The sequence below is a fragment of the Pteropus vampyrus genome, unplaced genomic scaffold, assembly GCF_000151845.1.
Source record: "Pteropus vampyrus isolate Shadow unplaced genomic scaffold, Pvam_2.0 Scaffold272, whole genome shotgun sequence".
Classification (NCBI taxonomy): domain Eukaryota; kingdom Metazoa; phylum Chordata; class Mammalia; order Chiroptera; family Pteropodidae; genus Pteropus; species Pteropus vampyrus.
The window spans coordinates 513,435-533,682 of NW_011889053.1; the positions used below are offsets into that span (position 1 = coordinate 513,435).

At 47.7% G+C, this 20,248-nt stretch overlaps 1 protein-coding gene and 1 pseudogene across 1 annotated transcript in view; one reads left to right on the plus strand and one right to left on the minus strand.

Moving 5' to 3' along the window:
* The window catches only part of ATP8A2 (ATPase phospholipid transporting 8A2), a 390,044-nt gene that overhangs the window by 91,469 nt on the left and 278,327 nt on the right, over positions 1–20,248 (plus strand). Inside the window, exon 16 of the mRNA XM_023520615.1 lies at positions 17,231–17,403. Within this exon, the coding sequence (XP_023376383.1) occupies positions 17,231–17,403 (173 nt within the window). The remainder of the gene's footprint in view (positions 1–17,230; positions 17,404–20,248) is intronic.
* Positions 16,945–17,063, minus strand: LOC111729637 (annotated as a pseudogene).

Sequence of the window (20,248 nt, forward strand, 5' to 3'; positions counted from 1 at the left end):
GGCTGCTAGCCACGGAATTTCTAGAAACCCACCAGAGGGGCTAGGAAGTCCTCTCCTCTACAGGCTCGGAGAGAGCATGGCCCTAGGTGCCGGAACTGTGCCGTTTGAAGCCGCCCTGTGTGTGGTTAGTGCTGGCAGCCCCGGGAAACCGAGGAAGGGTGGAGGGAGGCGAAAAGGAAAGTCAAGACCAAGGGCAGAGTCATGGACACTGAAGGTTCAGAGAGCAGAGTGGGGCGGTGGGGCCAAGAGAACTGCCGAGCGCTGGGGTCTCTCGACCCCGGCAGAGCTCTGCAGCCTCTGTCGCTAACCGCTCACGTCCTCGCCAGCTCTCGCCATCTCCGTCTCTTTGAAAGCAAAGCGAGGGGCTTCGGGCATCATCATTCAGGCGCCTTCTGCACTCAGCCGTCTTGGCCTCTTAGTTCCTGCATTTCAAAATGAAGTTGGGACTAGCGCTAATGTTTTAGAAGGTTTTTCCCATGTTGCATGAGAACAAAGTGTTTGCGTACCCCCGACTTGGTGTTAACTTGACTATTTCGACGCTCATAATTCCTCCAGGGATGGATGGGCATGATTTTGGGCAACAGCACAGCTGGTGTGTGTTTCTCCGGTCCTGACCGCCATGGGGCTCAGGGCAGTGGCCCCTCTTGTTCAGTCTGTGGCTGGCAGGTAAGCCAGCAGGAAGCCACCAGTGCAGCTTTCGAGGGCAGTGACAGGACCGACAGTTGGCTCCTAATGGAAAGAGAAATTGTGCCAACGTGAACTTGTGGACAGGTTCATTTCTCCTTCTTAGAGGCAAGTATTTCACCTTTTCTCCTCCCTCCTACCCCTTGTCAAAACAAAGAACACCTCGAAATAACATATTTGCCGAGGATGTGTGAAAACGGAGATCTGAGATGTCAAAAAAAGAAACCTCAGTGGTTTGTGCTGTTCTCACGTATATGCCTTTTGAAATCCACAGGAACAGGGGAAAACTTTAGACTGACTGCTTGGGCTGTGGTCCGGTTCGCCCTCTAACTGATGGGAGGGGGTCTCTACTGGGCGGCTGCGTTTGAATGTAATCCAGGCCACGGAGGACGCTGTGGTCCTTCACCGGTGCAATCACTGCGTATCGATTTCGGTGTGTAACTCGACGTGTGTAACTACAGCTGGAGGAAAGCTAAGCGTAGAAAAAAATGCGATTGCCGTTCTTCGTCATGTAGACTCTGTTAAGTAAGAAATGCCGTGTAGCTTTCGCGACGACGATGGAGGCTGATGAAGGGTTGGCGTCCCTCAGCCACACTCCGTTTGCAGAGTCTTTCTTCTCCACCTTCCACCATTGCTTCTGGGCTCCTGTGGACGCTTCTTCCACGCTCCCCCACAAACACCTCGTTGTTCTGAGAGACGATAATCGAGGATAAAGTCCTTGCCCGGAATGTGGCTCGGGGACCCCCGTCACCTTGCAGGTGGGGAGACCGGAGTGGCCTGGCACGCTCCCCGGCTGTTGTTTTCCTTAGTTCTGCCGCTGCTTTAATTGGCCACAGTTCTCTTCCTCTGTCACGAAAACTCTTAAAGCTCACACGAGAGTAATTTTCCCCACCTTCGTTATTGCGGGTCATTTTCCCTCCACGGGGCACGCAGCTGATGATTAGGCCTGCGACTCACTTTCTTCAGAAAGCAGTCGTCTGGTGACTTTATGCAGGCCGGCTGATTGAGTTACACCCCGAGGAATGTCGAACCCGGCCCTCAGCTGCAGGGTGTCCTTCCCGAAAGTTCTTGCACTGCGAGGACTGCTCTGAGGAGTCACGTGAGCGTATGGGTTTACAGCAGCATTAAAGCGCTCCCCTCACAGTAGACGGGTAAGTTACTTATGGAACATGAAGTGTCCTCACGCAGGGCCCGGGGCTGGGGGCTGGCCTGTCGTGCCGGCCAGGTCCCTTCTGGCTGGTTTCACATGTCTTTATGACTTTCTTTTATACTTAATAGTCTTGCCTTGGATTTTAAAACAGAAATGCTTAAAGCGACCAGAGAGAGAGAGAGAGAGAGAGAGTCTGGGGTCATTTGCCATCAAAGATCGTGAGCAATAATAATGAAAATCATCAAACAAAAAGAGTCAACATTAAATCGATCTCCAAATATCGCATTTGATAGGACATAAAGAGGGCAAAGGACCATAAGCAGAAAAATGATTTGCCAACGTTACAGTTCGAGGTGATTTTAGGAGCGGTGGGTGGGGAGGAAACAGGTTAGGGGGGAGGCCCTGTGCGCACACGCTGGCTGCGGGCATGAGCCTGTGACATCGAGGACGAGGCTGCGGTTGAGGGTGCAGGTGGCAGTTTTCTAATCCATCTCTGTGTCAGCCCTCCCTCTCTGCGGGCTGCGGTTGGTTCTTTCAGTTCTAAGTCTTCCAGACACAAGCTTCCCAGAAAGCTCGCTTTGGTAGAAGAGTAATATACTCCTGCCAGGTTTCGTGTGTATGTGCGCGCGTGCGTGTGTGTTAGTACACCGTTTCAGACTACAGACGTGTATTTTATTCTTGTCATTAAAGCTCCAAAATGATTCCTTGTAGATATGAGTCCTCATCTCCACTGAAATGCTAATGCCGATGCTTTCCCTTCACCAGTGAGGGCGCGGTGTGTCATTACAGACGGTGGCTCCCGTGACAGCATGTTGGAGTGCTTGTTGTTTGTGAGAAATGCTACGTGAATCATCATTTCCTTTTTCTTATCGAGTCTCTGATCAGACTTGATAATTGTGGCAGATTGATGGTCAGTGGGCCAAATTTAGCCTGCAAGTGGTGTTTTGTTTGGATAGTCCTATGCGTATTGGTAGGTCGGGACAGGCACGTCCCGGTTGGCCACAGACCCCACCACCCCTTAATGTCACAGTCGTACTTTTTATTACCTGCTCGGAGCCCCGAGGTCATTTATGTACCTGACACCCCAAAACACATTTTCAAATTCTTTCCCAAACAGAAGCAAATAGACAGCAAGGCAGACTTCTGTGGATTTGGATTTGTCCTTCCAACTGTTGTCCGACATGGTATGAAATGAAACAGCCAAACACTCAGAATTCTTGAGAGGAAACAAAACGATTAAAGAACAGAGTAAGGACACGTCGACTGCCGAGCTGGCCCTCGTATCTGTGCCGTCAGTGACGGAGGTTAGCGCAGTGGGGTTCACGTTCTCCGAGAGAACACTCCTGGTATTGACGCGTTCATGTTTACCCTTCTCAGAGCTCGCTGGAAACGTTTCTGCCCCTGGGTTTCCTTTAATTCCTCCAATGTTGCTAAAGTAACCCTCGGAAACGCCTGGAACGCCACCTCCGTCTCGCGGGCCTCTCTCATTTGTTTCACGGAAAGCGTTGACCGTGAGACGAGCCGAAGCCGGAGCCCGGACGGACGGCTCCGCTCCGTGGTCGTGGGTCCGCTTCTGCGGGGACCGTATCAAGTTCATCCACTGTTGTGAATGAAAATAATCAGTTGGCGAAAGCTCAGAATTAGAAACTTCTCGGTATATTTATTTCTGTGTCTCAAGGATTCTGATTTAAAGCAGACTTTATTCCAAGTAACGTGAACAGTAGGCTGTTCAGGAGTCTCTGATGAATCAATGTTTTCTTCCCTTCTCTCCAAGAAAATCTATTTCGAGCAAAGGTCAAATCTGTGCTGCATTTAGAGCCTATTAAACACGAGTCTGGAGAACAGAGCCTCTTCTCTTTTTTATTCTCTACATAGTTTCGAGCACCAGGGACACCCTGGTCTTCTGCAGATCATCATTTCCCACATATTTCTGGTGTTTGTAATTTTACTTGTGTTCTGGAGGGTAGCGTGTAAGCTGTGGCACACACCCAGTGAATCTGAGTGACTTAAACCTTTAAAAATTGTCTTGGTGGAGTTTATTAGGCTTTTACTATGTTTCGGAAGGATATAGTAATGTGCCTCCTCTAAATTAACAGGCTCAGAAATTGAGCTCGGGTCTATCTGTCCTCCTCGTCCCCCAACTTCCTCACCCCTCTGGCCTCTTCTGTCTCCGTGAAGGTCGTCAGCTGTGGTTCAAGCTAACAGCCCTCGCACCGTCACCAAACCCTGCACATTATGCTCCTGACAAGACTTCAACCCTGTCGCTCGCTCAGCCCAGGCCTCCCTGTATATGTGGCTGTCAGCAGAGTGTCTGACCTTGTCTTGTCTGCCAGCTTCTCCCCGTTAGCCTTTTCTGAGCCATCCTTTTATTCAGTAAAGAGTTGAATGTATTCTGTGGGTCAGGCTCTGTCCTGAGCCTGAAGAGACAACAGTGACAGAGTCAGCCCCAAACTCCCTGGCCCCCAGGGGCTCGTAACCTAGTGGGGAGGGCAGACAGTGAGCAAAGTGCAGAAGTAAATGATACAGAAGGTTGAACCGTGATAAGTGCCCCGAGGGAAACAAAGCAGGAAAGGGAAATAAGGAGTGTGTGTGTGTGTATGTGCACGTGAGGGGGGTGTGGTTTTAAATATGGCTGCTCAGAAGGAGCAGGTGACACTGTGACGAGGAGGTGAGCCCTTGGAGGCCTAGGAGGGGGCAGGACGGTGCGATGTGTTAGAGAGACACCGAGATGTCAGTGAGTGCCGTGGCATGGCCGAGTCAGGAGGGTGCTGGGCCCTTCCGGCCATGGGAATGGCCTTGGCTGCTACTGGGGCACGAACGGAAACCTTGCCAGACCCAGCAGAGGGACGGACGGACTCTGCCTTCGTGTTAGCGGGTCTGTCATGGTGAGAATAACGGAGCAGGCGGTTAGCGGGAGGCGCATGGTGAGATGCGGCCAGGTTCTGGATGCATTTCGAAGGCGCGAGTGTTGTTGTTTGCTGATGGATTGATTATGTGGGGTGTGCAAAATGGGAATAAGTGACCCCAACATTTTCGGCTTGAGCTGGAAGGGCGGCATCGTCGGGAGCTGACGGGATAGAGCGCGTTCACTGCAGAGTCCCCACTGTTGGTGGTCCGTAACGACTGAACGCAGGGACGAGCAGGCTTGAGAAGGGGGCCCAGAGTTCAGTGTGGACATGCTGTGTTTGGGATGCCTCCTTAGATGCTCAGGCAGACATACAAAGCGCGGTCGTTGGATGCGTACATGGCTCTGGAATTGTCTACCACATACTGAAGGTCATAAGACCAGCCGAGGTCCCCAAGATCCACGCAGGAAGGGTCTTTGGGCTGAGCCCTGAAGCAGTTTTTTGGTAGGAAGTTCGCTTTCTTAACCCAGGACCTTTCCCGCTTGCCCCAGCCTAGCTTTCCCAAGCACCTCTAGGTGTTCCTTCCACGCGGCGGGCAGGTAAGGACAGCTGTCGGGCTACAGTTCCTGTGCAGCGTGGCCTGCTGTGCTGGAATGCTCACTGTCCACCCCTAAGGTCCGCTGAGGTTTCCATCTTAAATTTTCCGCTATTACTTCTCTTTAAAGGTTGGCGATTATACACCAATCTCTATTGGTTTTGGTAGTTTTCTCCTGCTTCTTACCCCTCTCTGACAGTCCTCTGTAATAGCACTTACCCTGTTTTGTTTTTTATTTCTGTGTCTCTGCCAGAAGTCTCCTGAAGACAGGGGGTGTGGGGCTTATCAATCTTTACAGCCTCCAGGACTTTGAAGATCACCTGCTTGTTGCAGCATAGAGTTTGCTGAATTGAGTTTAATTTATTAAGGTTTATAAAGGTGGTTTCTGTTACGTATATTATATATGTAATATGTTTATATAGAATTTTGTATAGCATATAGTATGTATACAGTATATAAATAAATGTTTTATTTATTTTCTATCTTCATATATTATATATCATACATATGTTTTGTTTTGTTTTTCCTCAGAATAGCTTTTCTCCTTTTAAGCATTTAGTCTAAAGCTTGGGAGCTCAAAAGTGTGTACGTGAAGAAGGAAGTTCTCACAGGCTCATTAGGAGTTACTAACACTATCCAATATGCCATCTTATTCAACATTTTAAATAGTGAAGCCGACACTTTATTTTTCCCTGTAGAAATGCTGGCCATCTGGAAAAGTGAGAGTGTGTGCGTGTGTGTGCGTGTATGTGTGTTAGAGTAAAGGTTAAATCTCTGTAGAAAGCAATTTAAGAAGCTTCAGGAAACCCTTGTCCCCCTGGATACCTTTTGGGTTTTAAATCTGGGAATGTATAGGTTCTTTCAAAACTACTAGCTGAATTTTAGGGGCTGAACTTTGGTCAGCTGGGTGGAGAAAAGCGTCTGGCCCCACGGCTGTACCAGAAACAGCCACGATGACCCTGCAGGGCAGCCGGGTGGGGCCCTCGTGGGAGCCCTTCTCGGTACTGGCTGTGTCCCATCAGGAATGAAAGGACTAGAGTCCGCCAAAGTGACAGGGCCAGGGACACGGTGGTGATGCTTCAGGGGGACCTGTGTCCCCACACTAGGAAGCCATGGCCTGCCCTGTGATTCTCATCCCCGCTTTCCGTGGGGCGGTGGGTCAGAGGAACAAAGCCACACATGCCCACTGACCACAGCTAGCTGGCACGCCAGGCTTGGGAGGCTCTGGGCTCGCTGACAGGCGGTGACTTTGCAGGACCATGGGCACCAGGCACTAAGTTTTCGAGAGAAACTGAATATCAGAGTTTTCATATGAAATCACCTGGCTTTTAATTTTGGCTAAAAAAAAGTTATATTTTTTAATGTAAGGTGAATAATAAACCTAAAATCAACCTCTCGATTATATTTCCTGGCCAATCAGATCGACCATTGGAGCCTTTTGTTCAGTTGAGCATAAACGGTTGTATTTCCGCTCGGAAGTCAGTCTCCACCTCCGTGACGGCGTCTTCCGATGTCCAGTTCCCGGTAGACCCCTGCTTCCTAAACCCTGCTCGATTTCCCTCCAGGGCACATCCGACTCGTGCCACGTGTCCGGTGTCTGTCTGCTGCACACCTGTCCCCTCATTAGCATGCGAGCCCCCTGAGCACGGGGCCTTTGGATCTGCGAGCACATCTGTGTGCCCACGGTCTGCGTTCCACGAACGGCTCACTGAACATGTGAGTGGCCCACCCAGTGGGTGGCTCGAATACTTTAAAATTGTTCAGTAGAAGGCCATTGTCACAACTCGGATGCATTTGGGACTGGCACAGACAGAGAGGAGGCGATGCACGGCAGGCCGTGGGCGATGGCCCCGGCCAGGGTCGGGAGTTCAGGAAGCAGCAGATGTTCCCCAGACGGCATGGCAGGCGTTTCTCAGCACCTGCTGAACGCTGAGTGATTTGTTTGTTTGCTTTTGTCAGCCAGAGGGAGTGGTAAGAAAACTACCCAAGTGGTTTCTTTTCCCATTCTTCGGCCAGCACTGATTGAAAGGTTATACGATCCAGGAAGAGCGAGTGATGGCTGCCGGATGCTCAGGAGGAGCTTGGCAGGCATTTGGGGTGGGGGGGCGCGGTGTAGTGGGTGACGTGGCTTCTGAGTAGTGATGTCCCAGAGAGCAGCACCGGTGGCCCAGGCCAGGACACGCTCGCGCCCTCGTCCCCCCACCCCGTCTCAGTGTGCCTTCCCTCCACGGTCTAGCAGGGAACATAGGCTGCTCTTAAACCCAAGAGCCAACTCTCGTTCCACAAAGTCAAAATACAGTGTCCTCTGCCTCCCAACCACGTGCCACCAGCCCTCCCCGAGTCCCTCTGCCTCCCTTTCCCAGAGGTTGGCCAGGCTGAGCTCCCTGGCGAGCAGCTCACAACTCACCCTCTTCCTCTCTCCGCCTCTGACCGTTCGCCAAGCGCCGCGTGTTCTTTTTCTGAGACACGTTTCTTGGTTTTGTCTCTTTGACCCGGTCACAGGTTACGTGCTCATCACCTGAAGCCCCGTTAGCTGGTCTGTGCCCTCATCCTAATCCATCCTCCATCTTGGTGATCTTGCACGATGAACAGTGAGTGTGGGATTTTCATACACGGAAGCTGGCTTTGCTGTCCCCTTGTAGGCTCTGTCAGGGGGGGCGTCCAAACATTTCCCCATGGCCTGCCTGCCTCGCCACCCCAGCACTGTCCTAACTTGCATCTGCGGCTCACTGCTCCTCCTAGGCCTCCGATACCAGCTGGCTGGACGTGCCAGGCACGAGGTGACCTTTGGCCGTTGCGTGCCAATGTCTGTGTCATGCTCTTTGTCTCCAGGCCTCCCTACCCCTAGAGCTTATGCACATCGTAGACGCTTGATGGCCAAGGATGAATTAAAGGATTTTTTTTTCTTGCTATGTATTTCAACGTAAACTTCTGTCTCCATAACCTTGACCCCTCGCCGGGCTGTGCAGAGAAGTGGATGGTGAGGTGGGCCTCCGCCGGCCCTAGGGCCCGCCCTCCCTTCCCCTGGGTGGTTATGGGTTCCGTGTGATTAGGGGAGCCTCGGCCGGGTGTATGTGACTCACTCCATCGTCAGTGTGGGAGGTCTACAGTGGAAGTGAGACTTTTTTCTATATTTTTCCTGTTTATTTGATCTTATTTATTTTTCAAACTTGTATGCCCCTTAGCTTACCAACTGGAGACTGTCGTTTGGAAAATAGTCCCAGTTTTAAGCGTGTGAACAGCATTCCATGTAAACGAGAGGCATTTTCCTAAAGTATTAGAGGATCTGTGCTCAGCTGTTCTTTCCTCTCACACATAACTCTCTCTATCCCCCTCCCCGCAATCCTCCTGGTTCAAGAAATACTGAAGAGGTCCCACTGGCCGGCTCTTTCTAGAACCAGACCCACGGTGGCTCAGCTGCAGCCTGGGAGCCGGTGGGCGGCAGCCCGGCACAGGCCTGTGCGTCCAGCGCGTTTGCTGGGCACTAGATGCGAGCCCAAGGCCCCATTTTCTCCCCATGGCTGCAGTCTTCACTGCCTGTCTGCACAGCCCGCAGCTGCCACATATGCATTTGGGATTTTTTTTTAATATCTGCCTTTACTATTTCTCTTTCGGAAATGTCTTACCGTTTTTGTTGTTTGTACAAGTCTACACGCAGTCTGGGTGCATTGTGATTCCTCTAAGAGCCCAGAAGACTTGAGAAGTAGTAAATGCAGTGGCTGTATTATCGAAATATTAAAGTTCAAAGTTTAAACCCCCAAGGTTAGGAAATTAACTAATTAAGATTATTATGCTCATTTTCTTACATGGCAGCTGCTAAGATTTGTTTAAAAAGTTAGCATATGTTTTTTAAGAAACTGGTTTTATTGTACAGCAAATAAGTAGTTCCAGAATTGAAATGACTTTGCCAAAGCTACCGATGGTGACGTAACAGATATTAGTATTTGTCAGCATGAAGCAAATGTAGATCTTTAGTTCGCAACTGATATTTTACCTTTTTTTTGTGTGAGATTAATAGACTCTGTTTTCCTTCACTAAAGTTTACCCAACATATGACTTAATTGCATAGTTTATTAAAAACACACAAACTTTGTCTAGAAATCATTTTCTGCAGCAATTTCTTTTTAAGTTTATGAACTTAATCACCACTGTGTTTGGTTTGGGCACTTTGTAATTCCTTCAAGAATCAAGGAAACTTTAGAAATAGTGCAGTGGCTGTATCATTGATATGTTATAAGTTAAAAAATTTTAATCCCCAAAGATCAGGAAATTAATTAAGCCAACATTGTTATGTTCATAATTAAAATATTCCCAATTGACGGGTTGAAATTAAATGTGGCAGCGACTCGTTGTGTCCCCAAAGTATACAGTGACTTTCAGAGATCCAATCTGGACAAATATGTGACAAGCAACTATTCTATGGGATTACGGAGAGTCATTTTATACACAGCTGAGTGAGTGTTTACAAATGCTGATTTCACATTCTTCTTGCAGGAGGCTCACGGTTTGAAATCATTTCTTATAGAAAAGGGTTATCTGCTTTAAGATGAATCTCAATTCTAAAAATTGCAAAAAGGATCCATAATCGAGGTCCAAATAGCACATGCTTCTTCAAGCATGTAAATTATTTTTGAGATCTTATTCTACCCAGCTATTCAGAAATATATTTGTTTAGCTTGTAAAAGGATTCCTAGTACTAAAATCAAAATCTAATTTTTGGAAGAAAACAAATTAAACATATTAGGTTTGCATTGAATATCCTTTGAGAAATGAAAAAAGGTACATATTTTCAGGGAACTTTTTGACCTCAGTGATGTGAGCTTTGTCACAACTGTTGGTCAGATTTTCTTTCAGCAAATAGTGGTGATTGATAGTGTTCAAACTTCCTAGAGTCTGAAGCCTATGTGAAGAAATAGTCCCTTTCTTGTAAATGATGCTTATTCATTAGCAGCTGCTGGCAGGTTTCTTCCATATACTCCTCTTCCATACCTCTCTTCTAACTCCGCCCGGAATGCCTGCAGGAAAACATGGATCTTTTAGAGGTGCAAGACGCACAAAGAAAAGGAGAAAATGCAAAGGAGGGTGTCCAGCTGTCTTAAAGAGAAATTCTCGGCCAACCTCTGTCCGCAGGTGTTACCCACTACACAGACATGTCCTCAGTGTACTACTGGAATCGGTCCACTTCGCTTAGTTGTATGTCTTGAAATCCCAGCAAACAAAAGTTCAGTTAATTCACTAAGCATTGAAAGATATTCAACGGTTGTTTGGGAAATGCAAGTTAAAACCACTAAATCTAACACTACATCCCCACTAGAATGGCCAGGATGAAAAAGACTGATGATTCGAGCATTGGCAGGATAAGGAGAAGCCGGAACACTCAGACAGGATCAGTGAAAATGGGAAATGACGCCACCACATTGGAAGACAGTCTCACGTCTGTAAAGTCAAACATGCACTTGCTCTGTGTGCATCCGTATAGATGGTATGACAGAGTAAATCCAGTCTCCGGCAGCTACCCACAAGAAATAAACACGTTTGTCCACACAGAGACTAGTATACAAACATCTATAGAATTATTCACGATATTCTAAAACAAATCAAATGCATAATAATAATGGGTGAATGGATAAACATACTGTGGTATGTTCATAGCTTGGAATACTACTTAGAAACAAAAAGAAATAAACGATTAATAAGATCGATGATGGTGAGGGGAGGGAATTGCCTGCAGTACAACTGGAGGGAACATTGTGGGGCGATGGACATGTTTTGTATCTTGATTGTGGAAGAGATTGCATGACTCTGCACCTTTGGCAAAACTCATTGAATTGTACGCTTCAAATGTCTCAACTTTATGTTAATTTAACTCAACAAAGCTGGTTAACAAGAAACAAAACAAAACGAGGAAAACTTCTGCAGAACTTATATGCTGGTGTGAATTCAGTAAATTGGGGATTCGTTTACTCTGAGAGTACAAGAATTTTTTTTTATCATAAATTGAAACATTTCGTGGGAGGCAGAGATGGCCAGCGTAGAGAAATGCCTGATGGGGGGTAGAGATAAAAGGTGACCTGAGGGTACCAGACAGGCACCCGAGTATTTGTAGGCAAGAGGCCACATTCTCTCTTGAGAATGTTTGCTTAATAATGCCTGTGAAGTCTCATCCGGTCTGCCTTGAAATTATTGGTATTATAGGAAGTCCTGAGAACATTACACATTTTACAGAGATTCCTCTTATCTACTAGTGAATTTTAAATTTAGAGATCTTCCTAGATTAGAGCAAAGTGACATCCAGAGCAAAGAGGTTTTGGCTCTGCTGGCACTAGAAGTTGGTAGCAGAGACCATTGCAACTGTCTTGGTTTCAGCCTTGACTTCTTTTGTCAGCCTACAATGGGAATGCTGGATGCGCGCTTTGTCTTAAGCTTTATGAACTTTCACACCCCTTAAGGTCCGTAAGTGCAAAAGTATTGAGAGTACTAATGCTGTCAAAAAAGAGGTGAGATAATCTTGGACATTAAAATGACAGTAAAAAAAAAAAGAAGAAGAAGAAAGAAAAGAAAGAGGTGGGAATATGGTGAAATGCAGCGGTACCTGGGATGAGAGGCTGGACAGTGGGAATACTCCGGAGGATGGAAGAGGGGGAGAGTGAGGAGAGATGCATCTGACAGTTGACAAGGGACCAGAAAAACAGACGAATGGAATGAAAACACAACGAAACCACTGGGAACCCTCGTCTGGAGGGCGCGCATCATCGTCGGATACTCACTAGCCTGAGGTTAATTCAGGAGAAGGGAGTTTGCTCTTGAACTTGAAGGCTAAGCGTGATCTGGTTGAATTGCTGCTCATGAAACTTGAACCCTCCTGGTTTTCAGCATCGTCAGCTCTGAGCCGGTTGGAATTTGCAGAACATCAAAGGAAGGGCAGAGGCAGCTGCGGCTGCCATGCCCGGCTCGCGGCGGGGAGCGGGTGACCGGCCTCGGCAGGTTTCGTTGGTGCTGGCGCTCTTCAGTTTTGAGGAGTTTCCTGCGAACTGCAGATGGGTGGAAATGCATCCAGGTTCTAGAACTTTTCATCTTTCCCGGTTTGTTTATTAAATCCAAAAAGTGGTTAGCAGGAGAACCGCCTTTCAGACCCCACCTACCCGTGAGCTGAGCGGGCTGCGCTCGGAAGCGTGCTTCAGGCTCCATCCTATGGACCTCCGATGGCTTCTCCGTCAGCAGGCGATCCCAGGAAACGGATGCCCAGCTTGTGACATTCAATTATGTGTACGTGTCTAATTGTGAAGGAAAGTAAAATCATACAACGTGTATGAAAAGCTGGAAATACCTATTTTGATATTAATGCCTTAACGGCAAGCTGTAATTAAGGATTTGGGAATGTTTTGCATCTTGTGGGAACGAACCCCCCAGCCCCAATTCCCTACGCCCCTCATAACAGCTAAGTCCATTGTAACCTTCGGTAATTGGTTTTTTATTAAAATAAGAGACTGCAGTATAAATTTTAGCGACTAAGCTAAATAGGCATTAACAGGCCCTGGGATCCAACCGCAATTTGCAACATCGTTCCTTTGGGAAAATGGATTCTAAGTGCCCAATAACTAACTTACAAATAGACTTTTGAATCATAGTCCATTTGAGAATAAGGAACTGTTTGTGATAGTAATACCTCCAATTGGCTCACTCGAGAACTGCACAGAGGGACCTATATTCTGACACACGTGTGTGGTGAGCCTGGCTAGTCTGGGTTTGATCAAAGGTTGTTGCTGAGTGGGCATTGAAAGCACAAGGATTAAAACCAAAGCAGAGGCCGGAGATGAGGCGTTAGCAGGGTGTGTCTGGGGAGGTTTTAGTAGTGGGAAAGGTTTTCGATCTCAGAGGCAAAGGCGCGATTCTGAGCAGATGAAGCAAAGGGAAACCGAGATGGAAAATAGGTAAGAAGGGAGGTTAGGAGCCGAGCAAGCTGAAAGCAGAAAGGCCAGGAGACAAGGAATAAGCATCAAAAGCCAGTTATTTTTAAGGAAATCGTAATGCAAGATGTACCAGGAGGTCAGGCAAAATGGATGCCTCCGAGACTCGCAAATGGTCCCTTAACGATATTACGATGCGTGTTTAGAATCATGACTGAGATATGTCGATTCGTTGATAAAGTCAGTATATTTATTGAGCACGTGCTAAGGGTTAGCATGATCAGAGGTTGGCAAAGGGAGTTTCTGCTTTCGTCGAATTTATAGTTCAGAGTAATACCAGCCACCTATGAAAATGAGCCAAAGCAGGCAGATATGATGGTGGTGGTGTCTAGGTTCTGCTCATTAGCAGAATATTAGATTTTGATTACCTCAGCTTTAATTTTGTATATTTGCCACCCCGACTGTAATATTTATGGGCGTAGGTAACATGTGATGTGTCCTCTTGGTATTGCTTCTTTTTTTTAAATCACCATGGGAGCATAGTAGGTACCCCAATAACTATATCTTGGTTGGTTGGTTATAATAGGCTTGACTCACCTGACTGCTTCGTCGAACCCATTTGATACACGAGAAAACTATTTGTTAACGTACTACTTACCAGTGAACAAGAAAATGCCTGGTCAATAGAATATAAACGTGAAGTGTCTTTCATTGACGTGTGTAACTGAGTGATGCTTGGTGTTCTCTCTGCAAGTGGCAGGCACGACCCCTGGGCTCCCGCCGACTGCAGCTCGACATGGCGCAGCCAGCGGGTTCTCGTTCCCTCCCACAGGCGGCCTCTGCACTAGTGTCCCTTCCGTGCATTAGTGACCTTCTCGCCGTGGTTCCACACTCGGCACGTACCTGTCACTGCGGTTATGTGTTCTGTTAGAGGCTTACTCGAGGCAGCAGACACGAGAGCGGTGGTCGCTTGTTTGCACGGTGCCCGAGTGCCCTCGTGCTGCTGCGGTCACAAGCCGGTCTGTATCCATTACGCCAAGAATAGCACTGCATGGCCGGTGGGCTCCGCTCGGGCTGCCAGAACAAAAATACCGTGGACTCGGGCGGATTAAACAACAGAAAGTTATTCTTCATGGTTTCGAAGGCGGGGTGTTAGGATCAAGGTGCCAGCACATCCGGCATCCGATGAGGGAGGGCTGGAGGGAAGCTGGTCTCCTGTCTCTCCTTGTAAAGGCTCTAATTGCGTCACGGGGTCTCCACCCTGACGACCCAATCTCCTCCCGAAGTCACAGCCTCCAAATACCATCGCACTGGGCATTAGGGTTTGGGAGGGACGCGAACATTCAGTCCATAGTGCTTTTCGTGGTTCAACTTGAAAATACTCCAGCTTGGTATCACCCGAGTTCCCGAGGTCACCGAGGGCTGTGACACAGTGAGAGGCTCCCAGGAAGAGCAGCCACGTGTGCCCCTCTGTCCTCGCCCGCCTCCGTCAAAACTCCAGCTCCCTTTCGGGTGCTTCCCCTACACATTTTTGGGGGGGAGGGAGAAATTGCATTTGTTTCAAGAACATAGTTTTCTCAGCCTGCAGTTCTGCCATTCGTGTCCCCAGTGCTCAGGCTCGTTCTGGTGGCACCGTCCTTGCCCCCGTCCAGAGCCTCGCACAGTGACAGGTGATCAGCTGCCCGAACTTGGGGCCTCCCCACTCCACCTCCTGCTGAGGAGGAAGAGCCATCGGTGTCCCCTCCATCCCTGTGCACACTCCAGAAATGACCTAAGCAGAGAAAGCACCCTTTGTAATATTACTGTCTCTACAAAGCTCCATGTGTGCTAGGCCCCCTTAAAAAGGCCACAGGCAATGGTCTGTACATCTCTGGTTTTTATGCCTCAGCCTTTCCCTTCATAAGTCCATGGGGGAGGCCTTTGGGAGTAAAGGACACCAGGCTAGCCCGAGCCTCTGCGACAGCATCAGCACGTCGCCCGCAGACCAGATCTCTGTACCCTGGCTCCTCTTTCCGGTGAAATATTTCCTTGGAGGGCTTCGTGTCCGCTACACATCGACCCCCGGCAGGCACACCCTCCAGAACTGCCCAGACCCGTCTTGAGTTCCCCAGGCCGCCGAGCTGGGATTCCCCTGAGTGAGAGGAATTTCTTCTCTCTAAGGGCAGGCTGGAGGGCAGGTTCTGGAGGGCAGGCTGTTTGCACAAATTCGGTAAACACAGATGTTTTCATAGATGTTTTGTTGCACATTCAGAACGACTCAACTAATTATGGAGAAAAAGTATAGTTTCCTTTATTTTTGTTTTTCATAAAAGTACTTAACTTTTATTATTAGAGCGCTGTTCTATCCATTTTCTCTTATGACAATGTCAATCATGGCATTTTTTCACTGTCCGAGTAGCAGAAGTGTGTATTTCCCTTGGGATGGGAAATTCTTAATGTATCAATAGTAGCGGAGGAAGAATGGGTTTTATTGAGCGCTTAGTATACTCCAAGCCCAGAGCTAAGCAAGCTACACCGTTGAGCTTGTTTGTCCATTACAAAAGTGCTATCGAATTAATATTTTTAGCTCCATTTTACATTCGAGAAAATTTCAATTTAAAGAGGTTAAGTAATTTGCCCAAGGTCATAGAGGTGGTAGGTGGACACTTGGGACTAGAGTCCACGCTGTCGGAACTGGGCTCCAGACCACGACCGTGCCTGAAATACATCTTTCTGATATCGCCAAGTGTCTCTTGTTGACTGAAAACTGAGCAGTAAGACAGTAGAACTGCTTCTCGGTGGTGACTGCAGAGGTGGGAGGATTCCTGTGCATTCAAATTCTTTCTTTAAGACTGTAATTTATGTTATCCCATGATGAATTGCATGTAAATGTAACTTAATAGCCAAAGGATAGTTGTCCAGACAAAATAATTTCAGCAGACTTTTGTGCTTCCCGATTAACTTAAACCAGATTTTTTATTATGAGCCAAAAATTACATTCTTATATATGAACCAGATATTCTAGTCAGAGTCATAAATTCACTGGGAAGATCAGAACAATATATATATATATATTTTTAAAAATCTTAAAAACGGTTCTATGCTTTAATTCCACCTAATAGACACCACACCAAGGCACTTATGTAGGCTGGTAGTAATTTTTTAAAAAGTATTGGCGGTTTAATCTGATTAGATATTTTCTGTGACGTGAAAAGATCGGCAGTTCGTTTCTTACGCTGACGATACCTGGAGAGAAATGATTTCATCTTTAATCCGAAGCTTTCGGCAGGGACCTCAGAGTAATCGTTCCCGTTATTTCCATATACCCGAGTATCTTCTGGATGCTTTTAAGATTACCTTGTGCAGACTGAGAAATATTTGCCAAAATGAAGTTCCAGCGACGTTATTCTTTTCCCCAGAAAGCACATTTGTTTATGCGGCGTTTCTAGGGGCACCGAGACTAACGTTTACGTAGTGTAAGAGACAGGAGAAAAAGGCAGTCGTGAGGGCCTCAGTAACCAAAGTTCCAATGGGGAAGAATTTGGACGCTCTAGATCAGCCACAGACTGCAGCCAGGATGGATTACTGTGAATATCAAAGGTAGATATTTGGCATATAATAAGACAGACCGAGAGAGCCGTCCAGTGAAGTTTTTTTTTGTTTTTTGTTTTTTTTTTAGGTGAGGAAACCTTTGTTTGACCTCACAGGTTGCAAGGACCTTGTCATCTTAAAATCCCTTCTCCTTCCTCTTCCTCTTCCTCTTATTATTATTATTATTATTTACGCCTACAGCACCTGATCTTTCTAGTTAGTCTCCCATCCAAGTACTAACCAGGCCCGACCCTGCTTAGCTTCCAAGATCAGACGGGATCGGGCTCGTTCAGGGCGGCACTGGTGAAGTTTGAATGTAGAGCTATACCAAGTCGGACTCCGCTGGCGTATTTTGCGTTAGAATGGGCGTGCCGTCACTTCCAGACACTTACTTTTGATTTTCGTTTGGGTTTCGATTCGTTAAACATGCAACAACGTGACCCCCCCACACACACACTCTCCCCAACTATCGTTTCAGGCGACGCGGGAAGCCATCACTCAGCACTGCAGTGACCTCGGCAACCTGCTGGGCAAGGAGAACGACATGGCTCTCATCATCGACGGCCACACCCTCAAGTACGCGCTGTCCTTCGAGGTCAGGAGGAGCTTCCTGGACCTGGCACTCTCGTGTAAGGCCGTCATATGCTGCAGGTAGGTGTGCCCCGGCTGGGCACGGTTCACCTTCTGACCCATCTGTGTCCTGCGTTTAGAGAGAAAAGGTCAACACAGGGGAATTCTGGGGGTCAAGTTTCCTAAAAACAGCAAACCAAAAATACAGATTTAGCTGTCCATTTACAGATTTCGGGCGGTTAGCGGTGTTTGTGTGTGTGTGTGTGTGTGTTTTAATCTGGTGTTTGTTTCTCGTCTTCTGAGAAGATTAAAGGAGAGCCAGGGCCTCTCGTCATTGTTACACCAGGGGATGACACGGAAGCCCTCTGCCTCAAGCCGGTGTGGGGAGCTAGACAGGTGCTACTGCCCACTGCCCCCCGCTTTCTTGGTTCTGGGTGGCCGAGCACAGCTTCCGGAGCCCATGGGTCTTCGCTGCCTCTGTCTCAACTGCAAGGTGTTTCTTTACTGTCAACGGGGATTTGTCACTTTGATCCCCGCTGTGCCAATTTCTGTGTTACGACCTAACCAGAAGGCTTCGCTGGCTTGTTGTGAAATCTGGGGAGCCTCGCAGGGTGGGCGTTGTGTCTCAAGGTCCAGTTCTGACAGGGCTTTGAAAGTCCGAATTATAAAGAATTACATAGCAGGCCATGTGCCCCCCGCCCCCCTCAGTGGTTCAGTAGACAACCTGAAAGGTGACAGGAGAGCTTCCTGTTCCTGCAAGCACTGCCGGATGGCACCTGGGCCGGGGTTCGATCTCCGTTAAATTTGCTGGGTCAATAATCTTATTGTGCCCGCTCTTATGTGTTGCATTTATACCTTTTTTTTTTTTTAACGTTGTTTTCTTTGATATTTTCTCAGAAGCCAGTTATCAGAATGCTTTTAACTTCCTCATTGCTTTAGTCTTTTACAAACTCCTCCTGTGGGTTCACGCAAGGTCCCTTGAGAATAGCCAGTTGTCACATTGACAAGATGGCTTTGCCGTTTCTGCCTTAGGAGGCCCCGGTGACATCATCGGCCACGCTTCTCCTTCTTTCTGCCCACACCTCTGTCGACACTCCCATTTTGGGGTGCCCAGCAAGTCTGAGCAGGAGCCCACTGCCCTGACTTCAAGATCGTTGTCTCTCCCAGGTGTTCTCAACCTCACCGTCCCCCGCCCCCACCGGTTCCAACATGACACCAAAGATTCTGTTCCCATTTCCCCACAAACACACCTCCCGCCGGGAACCCGGAACTGTCTGCCTTCACATAACCACAGTTCCGTCTTTCCATTCTGCTGTCCTCATCGCCCTTCCTAATTAGGAATGTGCCCCCCAGGGCCGAGGACAGCTGGCGTGGCTGGCCGGTGGGGCGTCCTGGCGGACATGGATGTTGCCCTCATGACCGTGATTGTAGGGCATTCAAGGCTGCCAGGAGTGGGGACAAATCCAGACACGGTTTAAACAATGAATGAGAACTCTGTCCCTGTTAGGTCAGGACACTCGTGCAGCTGTGAGGCCCCTGGGGGACTGAAGGACGACCAGAGCGTCTGGAAGTGAAGCGCCGTGCTCCTGGCTTTGTGACGACCTCCCTCTCTCTTTTCTTTAAATCACTTATTGAGATATAATTCCATACCATGCAGTTCGCCCATTTAAAGGGTATAGTTCAGTGGCTTTTACTGTACCAGCAGAGTTTGGTAACCATCACTACAACCAATTTTAGAATATTTCAGTCACCCCCAAAAGAAACTCTCCTATTCATTATCAATCAATCCTCATTGTCCTCTGCCTTCCGGGCCTCCCACCCTCAACTACTAAACCACTATTCTGCGTTTTTGTCTCTATAGATTTGCCTGTTCAGAATTTCCCATGAGTGTGATCTGACTGATTTATTTCACTTAGCATAGTGTCTTCAAGTTTCATCCCGATCGTAGGATGTATCAGTAGTTCATTCCTTTCTATAGCTGTATAACATTCCACCGTATGGATATACCACATTTTATTTATCCATTTGATTAACATTTGGATCATTTATACTTTCTGACTAGGATGAGTAATGCTGCTGTGACGATTCGCATACGCATTTTTATGTAGATGTGTGTTGTCATTTCTCGGAAGTACTTATCTAGAGGAGAAAGTGCTGGGTCAAGTGGTGACTCTGTGTTTCACCTCTGAGGAGCTGTAATGCTGGTTTGCCACGTGGCCACACCTGTTTCTGTTCCCACCGGCAGTACCTCTGTGCTGACACTTGTCATTATCTGTCGTTTTGATTGGTTAGCCCAGTGGGAAACAGCATCTCATTGTGGTTTTGCCCTGAGTTTCCCTGATGGTCACTGATGTTGAGAATCTTTCCATGTGGTTATTGGCCATTCGTGTGTCTTCTCTGGAGACATGTCTGTTCAAGTCATTTGCCCATGTTTACATTAGATAATTTTTAAATTATTGAATTGTGAGAGTTCTTTATATACTCGATACAGGTATCTTATCGGATGAATGATTTACAAATATTTTCTCCCATTCTGTGGGTGGCGTTTTCACTCTCTTGATGGTATTGTCTGTTGCATAAAAGATTTTAATCCTGAAGTCCAATTTGTCTGTCTTGTGTTTGGGTGTCATATCTAACAAGGCCTCTTTTTTAAGCATCCGACACTGTGCTTTCTTGCTTGGATTCCATTTGGGTGGGTCAGGTTAGGGGCATGCAAATGGCAAGAAGGGTAGAAAGACGGGTGAGGAGGTAATTTTTTCTCATAATTCCCCCTTCATGTCTACGTTGTGGTCCCTGATTTCTGTGACGTCCTCAGCACAAAGGGTTGTTACTCATCCCACCCAGAGCCAGGAGTCATAGTGAGAAAGCCACCGTCCCTGCCAGCTGCCACGTTGGTCAAGGAGGCGTCACCCTGACTTGTCGGCAA